At 40.7% G+C, this 20,076-nt stretch overlaps 1 protein-coding gene across 2 annotated transcripts; it reads right to left on the reverse strand.

The window, feature by feature from the left end:
• Positions 1–1,015: 1,015 nt before the first annotated feature.
• LOC113018502 (uncharacterized) lies at positions 1,016–15,325 on the reverse strand. 2 transcript variants are annotated; one of them, XM_080299187.1, is made up of 5 exons: positions 13,098–15,325; positions 12,820–12,881; positions 9,678–11,602; positions 8,533–8,635; positions 1,016–3,010 (listed from the first exon to the last, which is right to left on the reverse strand). In XM_080299187.1, the coding sequence occupies exons 4-5, from the start codon at positions 8,548–8,550 to the stop codon at positions 2,051–2,053; spliced, it is 978 nt and encodes a 325-aa protein (XP_080155313.1). In that variant the 5' UTR covers positions 8,551–8,635; positions 9,678–11,602; positions 12,820–12,881; positions 13,098–15,325; the 3' UTR covers positions 1,016–2,050. The 2 variants fall into 2 exon arrangements, with proteins under 2 accessions (XP_080155313.1, XP_080155312.1); XM_080299186.1 differs by lacking the exons at positions 12,820–12,881; positions 13,098–15,325 and having other exon boundaries at positions 9,678–11,931.
• Between the last annotated feature and the right edge of the window lie 4,751 nt (positions 15,326–20,076).

The following is a 20,076-nucleotide window of genomic DNA, read 5'->3' on the forward strand; positions in this document are numbered from 1 at the left end:
GGTCAGCTTCACTCTGCTCAGATTTTTCAAACTCGAGGGGTACAAAATGCAACACAAAAACTGACACGCGTGGTTTTATTCGCGAGCCAAACGCGTTTTTGCGACGCAAATCTGCTTGCAAATTTTCGCGGGACCCGCAAGCACGGCTCATCACGCTCCTACATTTACTTTACATGTAAACAAAACACAAGAAACAAAAGATGCTGGGGGTTGGGTTTGAGGTTATGACTATTGTTGTCATTATTTTTGTGCCTCAATAATGCTATGCTTTTTATTAAAAAGTGTTATAAAGTTATATAGTGTAGTATTAAGTGGACACAGCCTGAAAAATAAAGGCATGAGACCACGTGTCCTTGAGAAGTAGAAAGCTGCAGACTCTCGCTCATGCTTGCCTGGGAAAATATAGATAAGAGGGAACATTGTCTGTGGAAATTTACTGGAAAGCTGTTGTTTAGACTAAAATGAGAGAGCTTCTCTAATAAAACTGTTAGGGGCACACCACAATTTTCAGATCCGCGGCAGCGTGTCATGCAGGACGCATCTCCCTTCTAGAAGTAATAAAGTCTTAAATGGTCTACTGACCAGTGTTTTGTCTTCTATTGGATGCCTCTGAGGAATCAAAAGAACTCGGTAAAGTGTTGATATTTATACTATCTCAGCAGAAGTTTTCTACTTATGCCAAAACATTTCTTCCTGTTAAAAGGGAGTTTTTCCTTCCCGCAGTGTTTTACCTTTACAATATAAAAAACTGTTATTCCATATCATATATCAGTAAAATTTGATCTAACAGAAAGACTGGAATAAAATGCTTTGGTTACACATCTGAACGTTGTGTGGACACACGAGGGGAAAGGATGTCGCGGTTTTCCAAGATCACATCAGAAGGCCTCATGCTTTTAATGATAAGTTATCTCAATGTCATAGATCTGAATTCTAGACGATTCTATGAGCAAGAAACAATGCCCTTACACCGAGTTACAGAAATGTTTGTTCAGAAGAAATAAGAGTCCAAGCATTCCTGAACATAGTATTTGTTTATTTATATTTAGGAGATTCACTGAAAACAGATGAACAGATGGGATACAAACAAAGTGAGTGGGAGGGGTCACCCATCCTTCTACTCACTGATCAATAAATACTTTTTATTTATGCAAGAAACAAACAGCATTGTAACAGTGCATGTTAGAAATGACTGGACAGCAGCCAATAAGGAAAAAACTTAAACGCAAGATCCTAAAATTATTATTATTATTATCAACATTGCTGTAAGTTAACAAAACCCTGACAAACATCAGCAGTCAGTATTTTCACGTCACTGACAGCAGAAGTTAGGTCCTCTCTGAGTCCTAATGACAAATCAAATCATTTTCAGTAACTGTATCAACAACGAACACTTCGGTCGGCCATGTTTGGACCTCCAAAAACAGTTTAAACAAACACATCAGTTTGTGTAAAACTTTGTTAACATCAAAGTAACTTTACAAAGTCTGCAACATCTGCAACTTTAGCTGCCTCAAAACGAAGTTCTATTGATGCAACAGAAACACAATAATGATATAGGCCTGAACGATGTGCCTAAAACAACTCGCATCCATGTTTCAAAGAAAAGTACATAGCAAGTGTCATATAATGAAAACCTCAAGAAAATGATGTTTCTGTCACAACAAAACTCACAGTAATAAACAAATAAAATATTCTTAGAAAGACAAACTGCTTCATTTAAAAGAAATCTGTTGGTTCAAACAAACCTGCCATTTTTAACAATCGTATGTATGACATATAAAAGACAGCACTTTGGAAAGCTGTAGTTAAGTAATTATAGATCGATGTATAATGATATTTATAGAATTAATTCGTTTTTTAATGAAATAAAGCACCCAACAACAAAAACATCTTTTAAAACAAGCAAACAGGAAAGACGAAGTATGTTGACATAACAACTGCATAATGAAGGTTTGTTTACAGCGTTTTTACACTTTCAGGTTGTATTTTCAGTGAGAGTACAGCAGTGACTTTGTATTCCTTCAAATCTTTTTCTGCAAAGTTCACATTATTGCTGTTTCTTTCGGTGGATCCTTTTATGATAATTAAATGCGCCACGAGAAGTGAAGACCTTCCCGCACTGCTCGCAGGAGAAAAGCATGTCTTTTGTGTGGCGGTTCCTGTGCACCTTTAAAGTACCTATTTGAGTGAAACTCTTCCCACACTCCTCACAGCTGTACGGTCTCGTTCCAGTGTGGATGCGTTCATGTACTGTGCGCTGAGTCTGTGAACTAAAAGTCTTGTCGCAGTGTCTGCACTTGTATGGTTTTTCTCCAGTGTGAATACGTGTGTGGCGTCTCAGGTCTTCCCTCAAGGTGAATGTTTTCCCACACTGGTCACATCTGTGTGATTTCTCTCCGGTATGCATAACAACATGCCTTCTAAGGTTAGATGATGAAGAGAAATCTTTACCGCACTGCTCACAGGAGAAAATCATTTCTTTTGTGTGGATGTTCTTGTGGACCTTTAAAGTACCTATTTGAGTGAAACTCTTCCCACACTCCTCACAGCTGAACGGTTTCACCCCAGTGTGGATGCGCTGGTGATAGAAAAGACTCGAAGGCCATGAAAAACTTTTCGCGCACTCACTGCAGCTGTAGGGCTTTTCTCCTGTGTGAACCCTCTGATGATTCTTTAATTCTCCTTGGGTCACAAACCCTTTGTCACATTGCTGACAATGGTGCGGTCTCTCTCCAGTGTGATACCGTTGAATGTGAGTCGATAAGTTTCTCAATGAGATAAATTCACTGCCGCACTCCTGACACATATGTGGTTTTTCTCCACTGTGCATTTTCTTATGAACATTTAGCGTGCGTACTGTTTTGTATGTTTTCTCACACTGATCACAGCTGTACAGTCTTTCTTCAGTGTGACTTTTTTGATGACTCTTTAGTTGCTTCAGGTTGTGGAAAGCCTTCTGGCATTGCTGACATCTGTGTTTTTTATGCATTTCTTTGCCGGTCTTGTCCTAATTCAACAGAAAAACAAAAACAGATTATAACTCAGGTACTGGCAACATGGTGACACTTCCAGAAGTCAGCAGGGCTCTAGAATAACTTTTTCCCATGGTTGCACTGGTGCGCCAGCACCATTGGCGGAGCGGGGGGTGGCTTACTGGGCTTAAGCCCGGGTTGTTTTTTCAGAAACCCGGGGTCTTTTGGAGTGTGCGACCAACTGTTCGGGTAACAAAAAAAAAAAAAATCTCTGCAACTCTCCGTGTGGTCAACAACAGACACACATTTTGCCCCTATCATGGACTAAACGAATCAGAGATAGTCAGGGGCGGGACCTCTCTGATTGGCCATGGTCCAGTTGAAAGTGCAGGTGGAAGAGAGAGGTGAGTAGCTTGAATAAAGCGATATCAATTCATTAACGGATTCCACACAAAGACGTAAACACAGAGTGGACGCATCAGAATCAGCTTTGTCTTTCTTGGCTTTCTCACCCGACGGCCCGTAGACGGACACGCTTAGCGATCCTGATGTGTCCGGTCCGCGCTGTGTTTACGTCTTTTTTGCGCTGATTCTGAGCTGCAGGTTTTGTCTCTCTCCAACCAAAATTTGCAGAGCCAGCAGCAAAAGAAGCAGCAAACTGCGCTTCACATTTGATCAATGTCGTCATGAATTCCCTCTGACTTTTGCTGTTTTGCTTCCACCACGATAAAAATCACACTTCCTGCACAGCTCTCTCTCTGTGTGTACTTCAGGAACAGTTTCCAGTCTCAAATCTCTGTTTTCTGCATTATTTGTTTGCTTATTACCCACCAGTCTACTGTTGTTTACAGCGCTGTCTTTTTCTTTTTTCACTTCAATGACCTCGGACAAGAAAGCCTAATTTCTGCTGTTCAACACTGAAGAAATTTAAACTTCTTAAAATTATGCAAAATTGCAGAATATTTTTAAGGTTATCTGCTATAAAAAGCCAGACCAGGAAAATCTCCTTCATGTTTTTCTGTGTTTTATTCTCAGTTACTTTCACACAAAGGCATCTGCTGTGATGTTCACAATTCTGATGAAGTCTCATGTGTATCAGTACTGATAAGTGATCAGAATTATAATATTTCTGACTGTCTGAGGCTAAATTGAATCAAATCAGGACTTTGAAAACCAGAATCGAATGGATTATAGAAATCAGTGATGATACCCAGCCCTATGAGCAGCCTAGGCCTGACAGAAGTGGATGTAGCTGTGGGTAATAAGAAAAGATGAAAAGAACGATTGATAACTTTTTTGTTAAGTTAAGGCCTGATCTGTCTGAAATTCATAGCCAGTGCTCTGACACGGTGCCATCAATATTTGAATGCTGAAAAAGCACAGTGTATCCAGGAAACACATTATATGCTGCGATAAATGCCCAAGTGTCCCCTCTCCCCACTGCCTTTCAGCAGCATGCAGCAGCAAACAGGTCGTCAGAGGAGCCGAGATGATGATTAAGTTTAACATTTTCTACAATATTGACAAAGCACTTTAAGCACAAGATTGTTAGTTAATAATTTAGAAATTTTATATATTATGCTTTGGATGTTGTTCAATATATTTCTATGCAAATCAAGAGGAATTTCAATACACAGCAGTATATTCACAGTTGAAACCAGATATTTACATACACTTTAGTGAAAAAACATTAAAAAAAAACATAAAAACATTTTTTTACTGTTAAACATCAATTTAGAGTAAACTTTTGTTTTAGATAAATATTGAAATATCTTTTGAATTAGTTAAATGTCAGAATAAAGAGAGACAGAGCTTCTATTTTAATCACTTTCATCATATTTAGGAGTACATATACACTAAGTTTATTGTTAATTAATAAGAAAACTCCAGACGACTCCATTCTGAGCTGAAGAAGCTTCTGATTGGTTAGTAGAGTCCATGTGAGTAAATTGGTGGCACAGCTGTGGATGCATATAAGGCAAAACACAGAGCCTGTTTCTTTGACATGGGAACATCAAGAGATGTCAACCAAAACACCAGGAAAAGGATTGTGGAGCTCCATAAATGTGGCTCAATTTTGAATACAATTTGGTGCCATTTGCAATTAAGAAATACAGATAGTTTCTCTCTTTACTCTTATTAAAGTTAACAAATGTGTTCAGTTCTGGTTGAATTGGGGTTTAGTCCTCGCGTCTTGATGCAGCCCTGATTTTGTTCTGCCTTGCTGCTTAATTAAAAACACTAGTTTAAGGTGTCCTGCATATGTGATATATATTTTCTTCTTATATGAAGCTATTCTTTTTCAAACAAAACTCAAAACACGGCCTAGTAAACCTTAAACTTCACAGCATGCTTTTTCAATCTTTTGTAATGATGATTAACTAACAATCTTGTGAACACAAAGTTCTTTATTTGGAGCACAGATCTACAAGAAAGATAAGTTACTGAAAAAGTGCTCGAGCTTAAAGTGCTTTGGCAATGTTAAACTTAATCATCATCATCTTTGCTGCTACCTGCCGCTGAAAGGCAGTGAGGAGAGGGGACACTTGGGCAGTGCATTTATCACGACATATAATTTTGTTTTTGGATACGCAGTGCTTTTTCAGCGTTCAAAGCTTAATGGCTCCGTGTCAGAGCACTGGCTATGAATTTCAGACAGATCAGGCCTTAACTTAACGAAAAAGTGATCTTTTCATCCTTACCCAGAGCTACATCCACTTCTGTTGGGTGAGAATCGTTACTGATTTCTATAATCCATTCAATTCAGGTTCACAAGGTCCCGATGCGATTCGGTTCAATTTTAAAATCAGACAGTCAGAAGTATTATAGTTCTGATCTAGCACACTTCAAATCCTGTCTCCCCCCCACCCTGGACCCCCACCAATTCGCATACCGCCAGAACAGGAGCACAGAGGATGCAGTCTCCATCGCACTGCACTCTGTCCTCTCACACCTGGACAACAACAACACCTACGCCAGAATGCTGTTTATAGACTTCAGTTCAGCATTCAACACAATCCACCCCTCACAACTCATCAGGAAACTGACAGACCTGGGCATCAGCTCCCTCATCTGCAAATGGTTACTGGACTTCCTGACCAACCGCCCCCAACATGTCCGGCTGGATAACCACTGCTCATCTACCATCACAATGAACACCGGTGTACCACAAGGCTGTGTGATGAGCCCTTTCCTCTACTCCCTCTTCACCCACGACTGCAGACCGGCTGATGGTTCCAACACCATCATTAAGTTTGCAGATGACACCACGGTGATTGGCCTCATCAGTGACAACGATGAGGCCGCCTACAGGGAGGAGGTGGATCGTCTGGCTGAGTGGTGCGACACAAACAACCTGCTGCTTAACACCGAGAAGACCAAGGAGCTCATCGTGGACTACAGGAGGAATGCTGACCCACATCCACCCATCCACATTAAGGGGACGGCTGTGGAGCGTGTGAGCAGCTTCAAGTTCCTGGGAGTCCACATCTCCGAGGATCTCATCTGGACGACCAACTGCTCCAAGCTGGTCAAGAAGGCTCACCAGCGCCTCTTCTTCTTGAGGACTCTGAGGAAGAACCACCTGTCCTCAGACATCCTGGTGAACTTCTATCGCTGCACCATCGAGAGCATCCTGACCAACTGTATAACAGTCTGGTACGGGAACTGCTCTGCCTCGGACCGGAAGGCGTTGCAGAGGGTCGTGAAAACTGCCCAGCGCATCGCCGGAGCACCACTTCCTGCCATAAAGGACATCTACAGGAAGCGGTGTCTGAAAAGGGCTGGGAAAATCATCAAAGACCCCAGTCACCCATCACATGGACTCTTCACCCTCCTGCCCTCTGGGAGGCGCCACAGGAGCCTCCGGACTAAGACCACCAGGTACCGGAACAGCTTCTTCCCCACAGCTGTCAGACTCCTGAACTCTGCCTCCTGACATCTGACCCACGTTAAACTCATGGACTGGACATACACACCCCCACAATGAACAACTGTACCCTCAAACACAATAATAACATGGACTGAACCACCACTCACAACCACTAGCACTTTATATAGCCTCTGTAGAAACTATCTACACCCTCACTTATCTTAACTGCACTACTGTATAGCTCTGTGTAAATAATCATTCTGTACATTCAATAATCTTTAATCCTACAACTGTTTACAACTTGCATAGTTCCCATTTCTGTATAGCTGTATATCTCAGATTCTGTAAAGTTATTTATTTCATATTCTGTATAGTTTTTCATATTTATATCCTGTTCATATCCTGTACATAGCTTGTACTCACTACAGCCTTTACATACTTAGTTATAGAATATTCACAACATACTTCATACCGTGTACATTATAACATACCATAATAGACCCATTTCTGTAATATACTTACATATCTATATTATTGCTAATATATATTGTAATATATCTATATCACTAAAGCACTTCTGGATGGATGCAAACTGCATTTCGTTGCCCTGTACCTGTGCATGTGCAATGACAATAAAGTTGAATTCTATTCTATTCTATTCTATTCTATTCTATCATTTATCAGTACTGACAGTGTGAGACTTCATCAGAGGTGTGAGCATCACAGCAGATGTCTGTGTGTCAAAGTAACTGAGGACAAAACAAAAAAACATGAAGGAGATTTTCCTGACTTTTTATAGCAGATAACCTTAAAAATATTCTGCAGTAGAACAAAAACTGAAGAAACAGGAAAGGTGAGTAAAAGGTTTCTACTAAACATCTAAAATGCTCGGCTGTGTTTGATCATATATACTTTAAGATCAGTAAATATCCAAATGAAATGCTGTCAAAACAAGTCATCTATGTTTTATTATTCCCAGAAACACTCGTGTCCAAAATGACACCCTTCAGCTAACTGCTGTTTGGAAATCACATTGTTGGCGCAAAATATATTGTATGCTGTCAAACTGTTTCTCTGGCATTTTTCATAGATTTGACTAAAGAAATGAAAACAAATGATGTTTATGGAACATCCCTGTATTACCTCCTTATTTTATGCTTGAATGATTCACAGGCTAGAGTTACACGACTTAAACTGCCATTAGTGTTATTATTTAATTTGTTCTAATCTTTATTTGTCCTGGTTTTAAACTCTTTCCCTGCAGGCACACTGAAAATGGTGTTGGCTATTTTGCCTGGTAAGAGTACTGAGTGTGCAATGTTGTTTAATTAGTGTGTTATTAGTCAGTTATCAGAGACATTACAGAAAGTTTCCCAGATAAAAGTCGAGTGATACTCCTGATTCATTGCTAATCAGTATATGTTACAAACTCTCCATCGTCCAGCCCTACAAACAAGTCTCAGGTCCAGAGCACGCTCCACTGAGAAAAGCTGTTCTGTTATTTATTTCATGTGAAAATACAAATCATGAAGCCACTAATTCTTCAAACTCCAAGTCTAGATTTTGTCTCGCTTCTCTCAGGCTCAGCAAGCAGCAGCGCTTCGTCATGTGGTTTCTTTTCGTACGCTGCCGTGCTTAACTTAGAAAATGCTCCTTTTTTTATTTACAGCAATTATTTCTAGGCACCTTTTCGGGTGAAGCCATCCTGCTGCTTCTGTTCCCTCAGTGGTCCAGACCTCTGCCAACCTTCCTCTCCTCCCTCCTCAGATACGTCACCTCCACCTGTGAGCTGTGAAATAAGATTTAGATGCTGGATTATTTATGTCAGTTATCCAGTGACTTCTGAGCCTCTGACAATAAGAGACGCCTCATGTCACAGTTTAGTTAAACGCCCTAAATAACAGTTGAAACTTTGCACTTCAGTCACATGTTAATGTTTTATATAAACTTCACTGTGTACAAAAATGGTGTGACTGTCTAAGAACTGTAGGAATACAGGAAGCAGGTAAAAAAAAACTCTGGAGTTGATTTAAAGTGTTGTACTTGTAGCTGTTCACTGTGATTTTAAACACTCAAACATTTTCACACCCATAGGTCGTTTATTCTGAAACGAATCAGCCGATGACTCAGTGAACTTGTAGTTTTGTTAGGGAAACCACAGCCTGCAAGCAGTTAACTGCAGCCAGCTTCTAAAAAGAGGATGACCTCTCTTAGCAGCTCAGTTTATAGCACAGTGTGCGTCTATCTGACCGGTTCAAACTGGTGTGGAGAAGCTGCTTGTCTTGCACTGAGCTAAGAGCTAACCGTCAAACTGTCAAAGAGTGCGCGCTGTGTGGAGACCTGACACAGACGACAGACTCAGACACATCTCTGTGATCCTAGTTTGAGTTTACAGAGGTCAGAGTTACAGCCTGTACGGTCAGCAGGAAAACACCGCTCCTTTAAGGGTCAGAGGTCACAGCAACCCACGCACGCGCACTCGTTTTCATATCTTAGTGAGGCCATCTCGTTGACATAATGCTAACTGTAACCCTGACACTAAAACCACATTTTGAGCCTCAAAAGTAGCTTCTAACTCGTGCGGACAGACACTGTCCCCGTTACTGACTGGTCCCCACAAGTATGGTAGCATCACAATTTTCTGTTCCCCCGGAGCGTTGTTTCCTTACAAACGTGGCACTATTTAACGCGAGTTTTTTTTTTCTTCCACCAGGGAAATTAAAAAAAACAAACAAAAAAAACACGTTTCCCGTCTGAGCTCAGTTTGTGTCCACTGTGCCGTGCGTGCGTGCCCGTTACACGAGGAATGGGGGCGTGTGCGTGCTACCTACCTCCGGCTCAGCACGAGGATGCGAGGCTGCTCCTGTTTCTCAGAACACCGGTGAAGTCGATGTGCGGTGTATCCTTCCGCGGCGTGGCGAGGCTTCGGACTGCGAGTGGAAGTTTGTGTTGATGATGTATCGAGGCCTCGCGAGTTGGTCGTACCACGTGACTCATTTAAAAAACTGAAGTAAACCTTTTTATGGAAGGACGGAGAATTAGTTCAGTTCAGTGCTTTTTTTTTATTTCAAACATATACATTCACCAACGTTTCATAAAATCATTCCATGCAGTTGTTTGAAAAGGAGTAGGCAGAAGTATATACTTATTTAGCCCCCTCAGGTTTACGTCCTCATCATCTAAATTTGAACCACAAAAACGTATACCACGCCTTCAACTTAGAACATAACATCGCAAAAAAATATTTTCTCATGTTCAACTAAAACTATATTTAGATTTGCTAATTTGCAGAAGAAAATAAACATCAGTTTGACTCAGGGGCGATTCTAGGATCAGAGCTTTGGGGGTGCTAAGCACCCAGAGAGCTGCCCAGCCAGCTAAGATACACTTTACTCATCCTGCATCCTCCCTGTCCTCATCGTCTGCTGTCTTCATCTCCTTTATCAGTCATCAATTTTACCATCTCTGTGCAAGTCTGCAAATTTCTTTATTAAATCATAAGATTCTTAAATTCATCAATCTCTCTGTGCCTGGGTCCTCGTCACAAAACATGACATCACTGTTTTGTACATTTTAACAATTTAATCCACACATTTGTGAAAGAAAAGCAAAACAGTTTCTTGAAAAGTCTGTAACAAAACCATCAAATCTGATAAAGGTTATTTAAATGCTGCTAAAGAAGAAAGGATTGGAATAAAAAAAAACATTTCCTTTTTTTTTTTGCCTGTCCCATTTGGTTCTTTAGCCGTCAGAATTGTTGTCTGAAGACCAACAAGGATACCCAGTGGATTTACTTTGCCAAATGGATCATCGTGGCATTGCCGTATTGGTCCATTTGATCGACCTTTGTTTTTATTATTTATTATATTTTATTTTCAGATGTTACAGACGGGACAGACATGAGTGAGAGATAGGAAAGGGAGAGAGAAAGAGGAAGGAAAGGAAAAACAGAAGGGGAGAGGGACAGTGAGAAAGGGGAAAAAAAATAAAAAATCTCCTGGATCACCTGTTGAGAGAAGAATAGAAAACAAGCACAAAAAAAAAACAAAGCAACATACTAAACACAACACCATCACGTTAATCTAGCTAAGTGTAAACAGCAGTAAATACTAAAAATTCAATGTTGTTGTGCAGCAGGCAGGACAGACAGCGCACAATGTGCTTTGAAGTAGCAGCCAAGAAAGGTGTAATTTAAGTCTACGAGCAGTGAACACCTGTGTGCATACCTGTGTGGATCAGCGCGCTTGTATTCAAATGGTTTCCACATGTAATGGTCTGCAAGAGGATGTAGAGAGCCATAGCCCCGTCCCCCAGGGCATGAAGCAGGCATGGAGGAGATCCAAGCCCCAGACATCCAGAGGCCCCAGAGCACGAGAGCCCAAGAAGGACCACCGGAGGGGCATCCGTGCCACCCTCATGGGAAGGGCTGAGGATCCCCAGACGAGGCGTCACCCAGTAGCCACCGAGCAGAAGCTAGAGGGGGCTGCACCGGCGTGCCCGCCGGCTCTGCCGGCAGCCAGCTGTGCCAGAGTGAACCGAGCCGCAGGCCCAGAGGCCGGAGGCTCGAGGGCCCCCCGCACCCCGGAGGAGGCCTGACCGAGCAACAGGCGCCAGGCCCCGCCAGGCAGCCACCGGGAGTGAGCCGGTACATACCTGAGCGCCCAGCCCCGGACACCAAGAACCACCAATGCACCGACCCCTGAGGGCATCAGTCACCGGCAGGGAGTGTGGTGAGGGGAGATAGGCCTTGGAGGGCCTGGGAGTTCCCAGAGAGGTGGAGTCTAAGACCCGACCTGACATATAGACACAGACAAACAGGCACACACAGACACAAACATGCGTTCCCACCCTCGTGCACACATATACAAACACTCAGCACTCACCCAACGTAAGGACTGACATAAATGGACATGTACACACAATCACACTCCCCAAACATACTCTATACCCCGAGTCCAGGTACCCTCGCCCCCAGAGGGGGAAACAGAACCCAGACCCAAGAGATGTTACCCTTCCCCCCAGAGTGGAGGCAAGCAGACCGTCCCAGGCTCCACAGCAGCAGGGAGGCCAATCGGACAGCCAACATCTCCTCCCAGCCCCCCCGCCCCCCCAAAAAAACATTTCCTAACCTGAATTACTGGGGGAGAATAATGAATGACGCTCATAGTGAGTAAAAAGTAAACTGAGTGCATTTTTTGGACAGAGATTCACTTTTAATGTGTATAATGTGTAATACAGACACATAAAAAACACTCCTGAAACAGAATAAATTATTACAAATAAATTATTACAAAATATTAATAAAAACTATAAAAATGGAGGCAACTTTGCCTGTGGTAGAATGTATACCATGTATGAAAAAGTCTTTACTGCAGATACTAATTTTGTGTTGTAAGATTTATGAGTTTCATGCTTTCATAGTGGTGCTTAGGAGAGCTTGACATTTTATCAGGTGGTGCACACTGTAAAAGGTTTGAGAAACACTGATAAGTGTGTGTGTGCTTTTGGAAAACATTTAAAGCTGCAGTACAGAATCTTTGAAACAAGCTTAAAACATTTTTAGAATATAAACAGAGCATCTGCTTCTCTTTACAGCTCCTCACTGCACCAGGGCTGTTTGGCACTTTCTGATAGTGTGCAAATGTGATGCACGTACTGCGGCAGTCATACAGACAACTGGACGGTCCAAAAGCTGGCCTACCTATTACTGGCTGAGGTTTTAGTAGAGTTGTGGCTGAACCACATAAAAATATATCATTGATTTTAATCTCCCCAATCAATGATAATGTTATGTTGGAATGTTGTTAAAGAGGGTCAAAATGTTCCAACCCAGTTTGTTTAGCAGATTCTGTATAGCAGCTTTAATATAGGGAGGACACAACTTCCAGATTGTGAGTTAAAATCAGGTTTGTTCTCCTTGTCAGTTTAACAGTTTCTGTTGTGCCCGTCACTGTTCCCTGTCTGTTTGCTTACCTGGTTCTTCCTGACCTTGTACTTTCTCCTCATGTTCCCTCTTTCCTCTCTCCCTCTTTGGCCTGACAATCATACACAAATAGATTCAATTAGGTGATAAATTAAATTAATATAAAAAAAATTCTATTAAGATCACTAACAAAAAGTCCTCTCTCAGTCTACTTTCAACCAAAAGGCAAATAACCAAACCACACGAACATCTAATAAAAGATATAAACATTGAAACATTGATCCAACATTATTCCTGATTCACGGATCATTTGATTTTACACTTTTACCTGAATGTGGCTCCTTTTTTTGAAAAAACTTCCTCATATCCATTATGAACCTGGCTGTGTCTCTGTACACACACACACACACACACACACACACACACACACACACACACACACACACACACACACACACACACACACACACACACACACACACACACCAGGAGTTATAAGGTTAATGGGCATTCAGTCAGTTAGTATCCATTTCTAACAGGACAGTGGTAACAACAGCAGGCTGCGGACAATCTAAAGTTCTAGATTTTAAATAGGCTGTATACATTTCAATGGGAGCAACAGGACGGTCAAATGTGGCTGATTTTATTACAGAGCAGGACGGATTGTAGGGCAGCAAACATCGTGGGAAAACACGTTTTCAACACTGCAGGTTACCTGGTGTAATGTTTTTCAGCTAAAAAGAAACATGGTCTGACTCCTACCAACTATATGAAGAGTAACTGAAGGTTAAATGCAGCCAACATGTCCTGTTTTAAGCCAGACACTTACACCTCCGCTCCGCTGCGTCTCAGCCACCATCGCTCTGGCAGCAGGAGCTGGAGCCAGAGCAGGGGAGAGGCGAGCTGGAACAAACCACTTTGGGAGGGGGGAGGTTATCTATACTTTTGTTGTTAAAGTGTTACGTCTCAACCAAGTACTGTATGCTTTTATATTTTTAGTAGTGTGTCACACAAACAGCAAATATTGTCAACAAAGTAAGAAATCTTTGGGGGTGCTTTGATTCATTTTGGGGGTGCTGAAGCACCCCCAAAAATGGGCTAAAATCGCCCCTGGTTTGACTGCTGTCTTGGGTTAATTGCATTTTCTTCATTCTTATACTTATTTAAAATTTCTTTTTTGAGTTTTATTTTAAACTGGTTTATATCACTACTGACCTTTATTTCTTCTTTTAACTCATTCCAGAATTTAACTCCCGCTATTGAAATAGACATCCTTTTCAATGTTGTTCTTACTCTTTGTAATTTTAAATTCCACTTCCCTCTAAAATTATACCTCCCTTGTCTTTCTAAGAACCATTTACTTATTTTGATTGGGAGCATCCCTTTCCTTGCCTTATATATTATTTGCACTGTTTTAAACTTCACCAAATCCTGGAATTTTATAGCTTGCGTCCTAATAAAGAGTGAGTTTGTGTGAGCCCTATACCCCTCCTGATTTATTAGTCTAATGGCCCTTTTCTGCATTATGATTATAGTCTGAATATTACTTTTATATGTATTTCCCCAAACCGCTACACAATAACTCATGTATGGTAATAGCAAAGCACAATATACACTCAACAAAAATATAAACGCAACACCTTTGTTACTGCTCCCATTCCCCATGGGATGGACGTAGAGACCTAAAATTCATTCCAGATACACAATATAACCATCCCTCCCAAACAGTGGTCACAAATCAGTCCAAATGTGTGGTAGTGGGCACATCTGCTATATTGAGATAATCCATCCCACCTCACAGGTGTGCCACATCAGGATGCTGATCTGACATCATGAGTAGTGCACAGGTGTACCTCAGACTGCCCACAACAAAAGGCCACCCTGGAATGTGCAGTTTTTTGCGCTATTGGGGGTCTGGGGACCCAGAACCGGTCAGTATCTGGTGTGACCACCATTTGCCTCATGCAGTGCAACACATCGTCGCATGGAGTCTATCAGATTGTCAATTGTGGCCTGTGGAATGTTGGTCCACTCCACTTCAATGGCTGTGCGAGGTTGTTGGATATTCGTGGGAACTGGTACACGCTGTCGTATACGCCGGTCAAGCACATCCCGAACATGCTCAATGGGTGACATGTCCGGTGAGTATGCTGGCCATGCAAGAACTGGGACGTTCTCAGCTGCCATCTGCCCTGAACAATGTGAACCATGATTCTGGCTGGTGTGGTTACACGAGGTCTGCGGTTGTGAGGCCGGTTGGATGTGCTGCCATATTCTCTGAAACGCCTGTGGAGACGGCTTATGGTTGAGAAATGAACATTCAATGCACAGGCGACAGATCTGGTTGACATTCCTGCTGTCAGCATGCCAATTGCACGCTCCCTCATTGCTTGTGGCATCTGTGGCATTTTGCTGTGAGACAAAACTGCACATTCCAGGGTGGCCTTTTGTTGTGGGCAGTCTGAGGTACACCCGTGCACTACTCATGATGTCAGATCAGCATCCTGATGTGGCACACCTGTGAGGTGGGATGGATTATCTCAATATAGCAGATGTGCCCACTACCACACATTTGGACTGATTTGTGACCACTGTTTGGGAGGGATGGTTATATTGTGTATCTGGAATGAATTTTAGGTCTCTACGTCCATCCCATGGGGAATGGGAGCAGTAACAAAGGTGTTGCGTTTATATTTTTGTTGAGTGTAACATATACAATGTTTTCCTATCCAGAAATTGTTTTACTTTCCCCAAGACAGCAATGCCCCGTGCTAACTTTCCCCTCGCATAAGTGATGTGTGATTTCCAACAGGCCTTATGATCAGTGATCACACCAAGAAATTTTATGGCATTAACCCTTTCTAGATATATATTATCGACACAAATTTCAATGTTGATGTTTTTCTTATAGTTTCCGAATAACATAAATTTAGTTTTATTTAAATTTAAGGACAATTTGTTTCTATCAAACCGCTTCTTTAATATCTTTAACTCCTGTGTGATCACCTCCAAAACCTGTTGAAATTCCACACCTGAACAAAGTATATTGGTATCATCTGCAAAAATTGCAAACTTTAGTATCTTCGATACTTTACAAATATCATTTATATACATAATAAACATTTTCGGACCCAATACTGATCCTTGAGGTACTCCACATTCAATATCCATCAATTTAGATTTAAAGTCATTTATTTGTACATATTGCTGTCGATTCATCACATAGCTGTTTATCCAATCCAGTACCACACCCCTGAACCCATATTTTTCCAGTTTGATTTTTAGAATTTCGTGGTCAACAGTATCAATGCTTTTTTTAGATCTAGAAAGACTCCAAGTGCATACATCTTGTTATCCATACATTCTGTTATTTCTTCCATTAAATCCATCAATGCCAAAACTGCTGATCTATTATTTCTAAACCCATACTGGCAATTTGCCAACAAATCATGTTTATCCACAAAGCTGTCAAATCTTTTTAGAAATAGTTTTTCCAGTATCTTAGAAAACTGGGAGAGTACCGACACTGGTCTATAATTTGTAAAACAATGCTTTTCACCTGATTTATAAATGGGAATCATTTTTACAACTTTCTTTTTTTGTGGAAAAACCCCTTCCTGGAAAGACAAATTAAAAATATATTGTAGCGGTTTTACAATAACACCAATTACTCTCTTTACCATTACCATATCAATATGATGACAGTCAGTACTCGTTTTGTTCTTAAGTCCACTGACAATATCATATATCTCCTTCTCTTCCACTGATCCTAAAAACATTGAACTTGCATTCCTTTCAATGTTTCCTCCAGTCTCGCTTTCTATCATATCAACCTTTATTTCTGCAGCCAGTTTTGGCCCTATATTTACAAAAAATTCATTGAATCCATCTACTACTTCGTTCATTTTACTAATAGTATTTGTCCCTTCCATAAAATACCCAGGGTAGTCATTAGTCCTTGGTCCATTTTTTATTATACTATTTAATACCTTCCATATCCCTTTCATGCTATCTTTATTATCTTCTAACTTTTTGATGAATTAATCTTTTTTACAAGTTCTCATTATGTTAGTTAATTTATTTTTATACTTTTTATATTTCTTTTCAGACTCTGTAGTTCTCTTTTTAATGAATTCTCTATATAAGGTGTTCTTTTTTTTACAGGCATTTTGCAGTCCCTTCGTCATCCATGGTCTTCCTGCATACTTATCTTTCCTGTTGACTTCAATGAGTAGGCTGTTTTCCTCTAATAAGGCCATGAATATGCTTAAGAATGCCTCATAGGCTTTATTGACATCCTTGTGTTTATATACAATAGTCCAATCTTGTTTTATTAACTCATTTTTGAGACACTGCATTGTCTTTTCTGTTCTAATTGTTTTATATATTGTCTTACATTCATTTCTATGAACTTCATAGCAACAGTCATAAGTTACAAAAAACTGGTAAGTGGTCACTTATATAATTTATCAATATTTTATATTTTCTTCCATTACATTTGTAAAAATATTATCTAATAGAGTTGCGCCATGAGTGGTTATTCTCCCCGGTCTTGTTATCAGGGGAAATAATCCCATACAATACATTGAATCAATAAATTCTTCAATACTCTTATTATGATTTGGGTTCAATAAATCAATATTAAAGTCTCCACAAATAAACATTCTTTTCTGATTCAGATTTGTATACAAGTCCTCCATAATGTCCTTAAAAGTCTCAATCTTTGACCCTGGTGTTCTATATATGCAACTGACAATCATATTTTTCTGTTTTTTCATATTTATTTCCACTGTTATACATTCCATCACTCCATCTACCACCCTCGTCATTCTTCTCATTTTTTCAAATCTTAGATTTTCATCAACATAGAGTGCCACCCCACCTCCTTTTTAATTAGTCCGATCTAAGTGGAGGAATTCATATCCCTCTATCTCAAAATCTTCTTTTCCAGTGTTTATCCAAGTCTCTGATATTGCTATCACACCAAATGGTTGATTAAACTGTGCTATATATTCTTTAATAAATTGAAAGTTTGCATATAGACTTCTACTATTGAAATGAACCATGGTTATATTCTTACCCCGCTCTATGTTCCTATTAAATTGTTCCATTGTATAATAATTACTGTCCTTTAACATTTTGGTAAAAAAAAATTACAGTCAGGATCATACCCCAGTGTCTGCGTTTTTCTTGATTAGGTATTCATTAACATACACATTCGTTCCTTTCAACTTTCTTCCTTGCTTCAGTAGCTCTTTTTTCTGCTTCCTATTAACAAATCTTATAATAATGGCAGGTTTTTGGTGGAGCCTGGCTGTGGCCTGCTGGCTGATGGTGCAGCCTGGCTGTGGCCTGCTGGCTTTGGGTGTTCTGAATCTGTTCCTAACAGATCGCTACGCATCGATCGACTGTACACATATCCAACTTCTTTAAACATGCCATGAGGTTGATATATGCATCGGAGGAACTCAGAATTCAGTATCTTGCCCAAGGATCCTTTCTCATGTGTAGCGAGTAAAAGCCACCGAGTAACCGCTAAGGGCCTCTATACTACTTGTGCAAACTTTCAGGCCCAAAGCTCTTACAGGAACGAGCCCAGAATAAACGGGACAAGAGGGTCAATATCAGTCAGATATGTTAAAATTTATTATTTTAAAAGAACACAAAGGGTTTGCAAAAGGCCTAAAACATTAAAATGGAAAAGGTCACTAACGACCACAAGATAGTCTTATTGGTGCAACCTGCCAGCAATGCAACTATCACCTGAGGGCTTGCTCTCCCTCGGCGGTCCCAGATGCTCATTGCTTTAAAAGAAAATAAATCCACCGCAAATAAATACAAGCCCAACAGAACACTTATCGCATGCACTAAGTGTTTTAGTTCAGGCAATAATCGGTGGCACTAAAATCACTCTTAATAAAACGTATTCACTGCAAATCCACACGGAGCACCTCTAAAAAGACCTAATTCCCCTAAGGTAAGAGCCCAGCTCAGGGATTGCACATTGCCCGACTAATATTGCACCAGCCCAGTAGAAATAAAAACAAAACCTGGCATAAAAAACAGTTTAAAAGGTGACCATAGTCTCAAACCAACTTGAGAGAAAAACGCAACAAAAAGGAGAAGGAGGAAAAAAACAGTGACAAATTCACATGTGCAGCCTGTCCTGCAGGAGGCAGTACAATATAAATTAGATTATAGTGCATAAATATACTTTTTTTTAAAACGTCAAATATATTAAGTTAACATACCTCCAGCAGACAGCTGTGTTTGCTGCACACCTGGCTTGTCTTCTAAAATCACTACTAGAAACAAAATACAATAAACATCAAATACATTTCAACAAATTTTAAAAAGCACTAACAATGGCTGAGCGTAACTGTGCGGACATATTTTACCTCCACAAACAGCTGAGACGTGGTTTGCGATACATGTGGCAAAAAAGTCAGGTGTTGTAGCCACACTTGCCAACCTTGAGACCTCAGAATTAGGGAGACAATTCAAAAGGGCTGTTTTGGGGTGATAAATACATTTTACAGTGTTTCTTTATCGGATAAAATACGTTAAATGTCACCGTTATTATTGGCCGGCCCGGAAACAGCGGGGTGTCCAAATTCAGAGGCTGCTTCCACCTGAGGACCGGCCTTCGCGGTCTAAAGAAAGCCGGGTAGTACGTCACGAGCTCCCTCGGTGGAGTGAAACTCTGCCGTCTGCTCCTTGCTATCTAAAATATAACCGGGCACTGACGTAAACTCTCGACCTTCTCACACTTCTGTTTAGTCAGTTTCTGTTTGACATTTATTCAGCTGTGTGAAAACCCCGGAGGAACCCTCCCGAGGGATTAATAAAGTTAAATTTAATCTAATCTAATAATTTTATTCTCTGCCAAACCGATTTACTCACGCACAAATAAAACACTGAAAAAGCCAAACAAGAACATTTTATTGTTATCAAAGTGACTCATATATCATGTTTAACTCGAGTAGTGAAAGACCGCGGGGATTTGAAGACGATGTGTCGGCTCAGATATTTGAAGTTTCCACAGCTACATTCTCACCTGAAAATATGTTAAAGGTTTTTTTGCGACCCAGAAAGAGAAATAAGAGTAATATTAAAACTAAGTAGCTGCCGTCATTGTTGGAAACTGGAATTGGCTGGGCCGCGCTTTGAATTCTGTGATATGGTTTTTCAACTTTGTTGTCCGGGTGGGAAATCAGGAGATTTTCGGGAGGGGCACTGAAATTCGGGATTCTCCCGGAAAAATCGGGAGGGTTGGCATGTATGGTTGTGGCAACATCACCAACCTT

This window comes from Astatotilapia calliptera, chromosome 3 (assembly GCF_964374335.1).
Source record: "Astatotilapia calliptera chromosome 3, fAstCal68.1, whole genome shotgun sequence".
NCBI lineage: Eukaryota > Metazoa > Chordata > Actinopteri > Cichliformes > Cichlidae > Astatotilapia > Astatotilapia calliptera.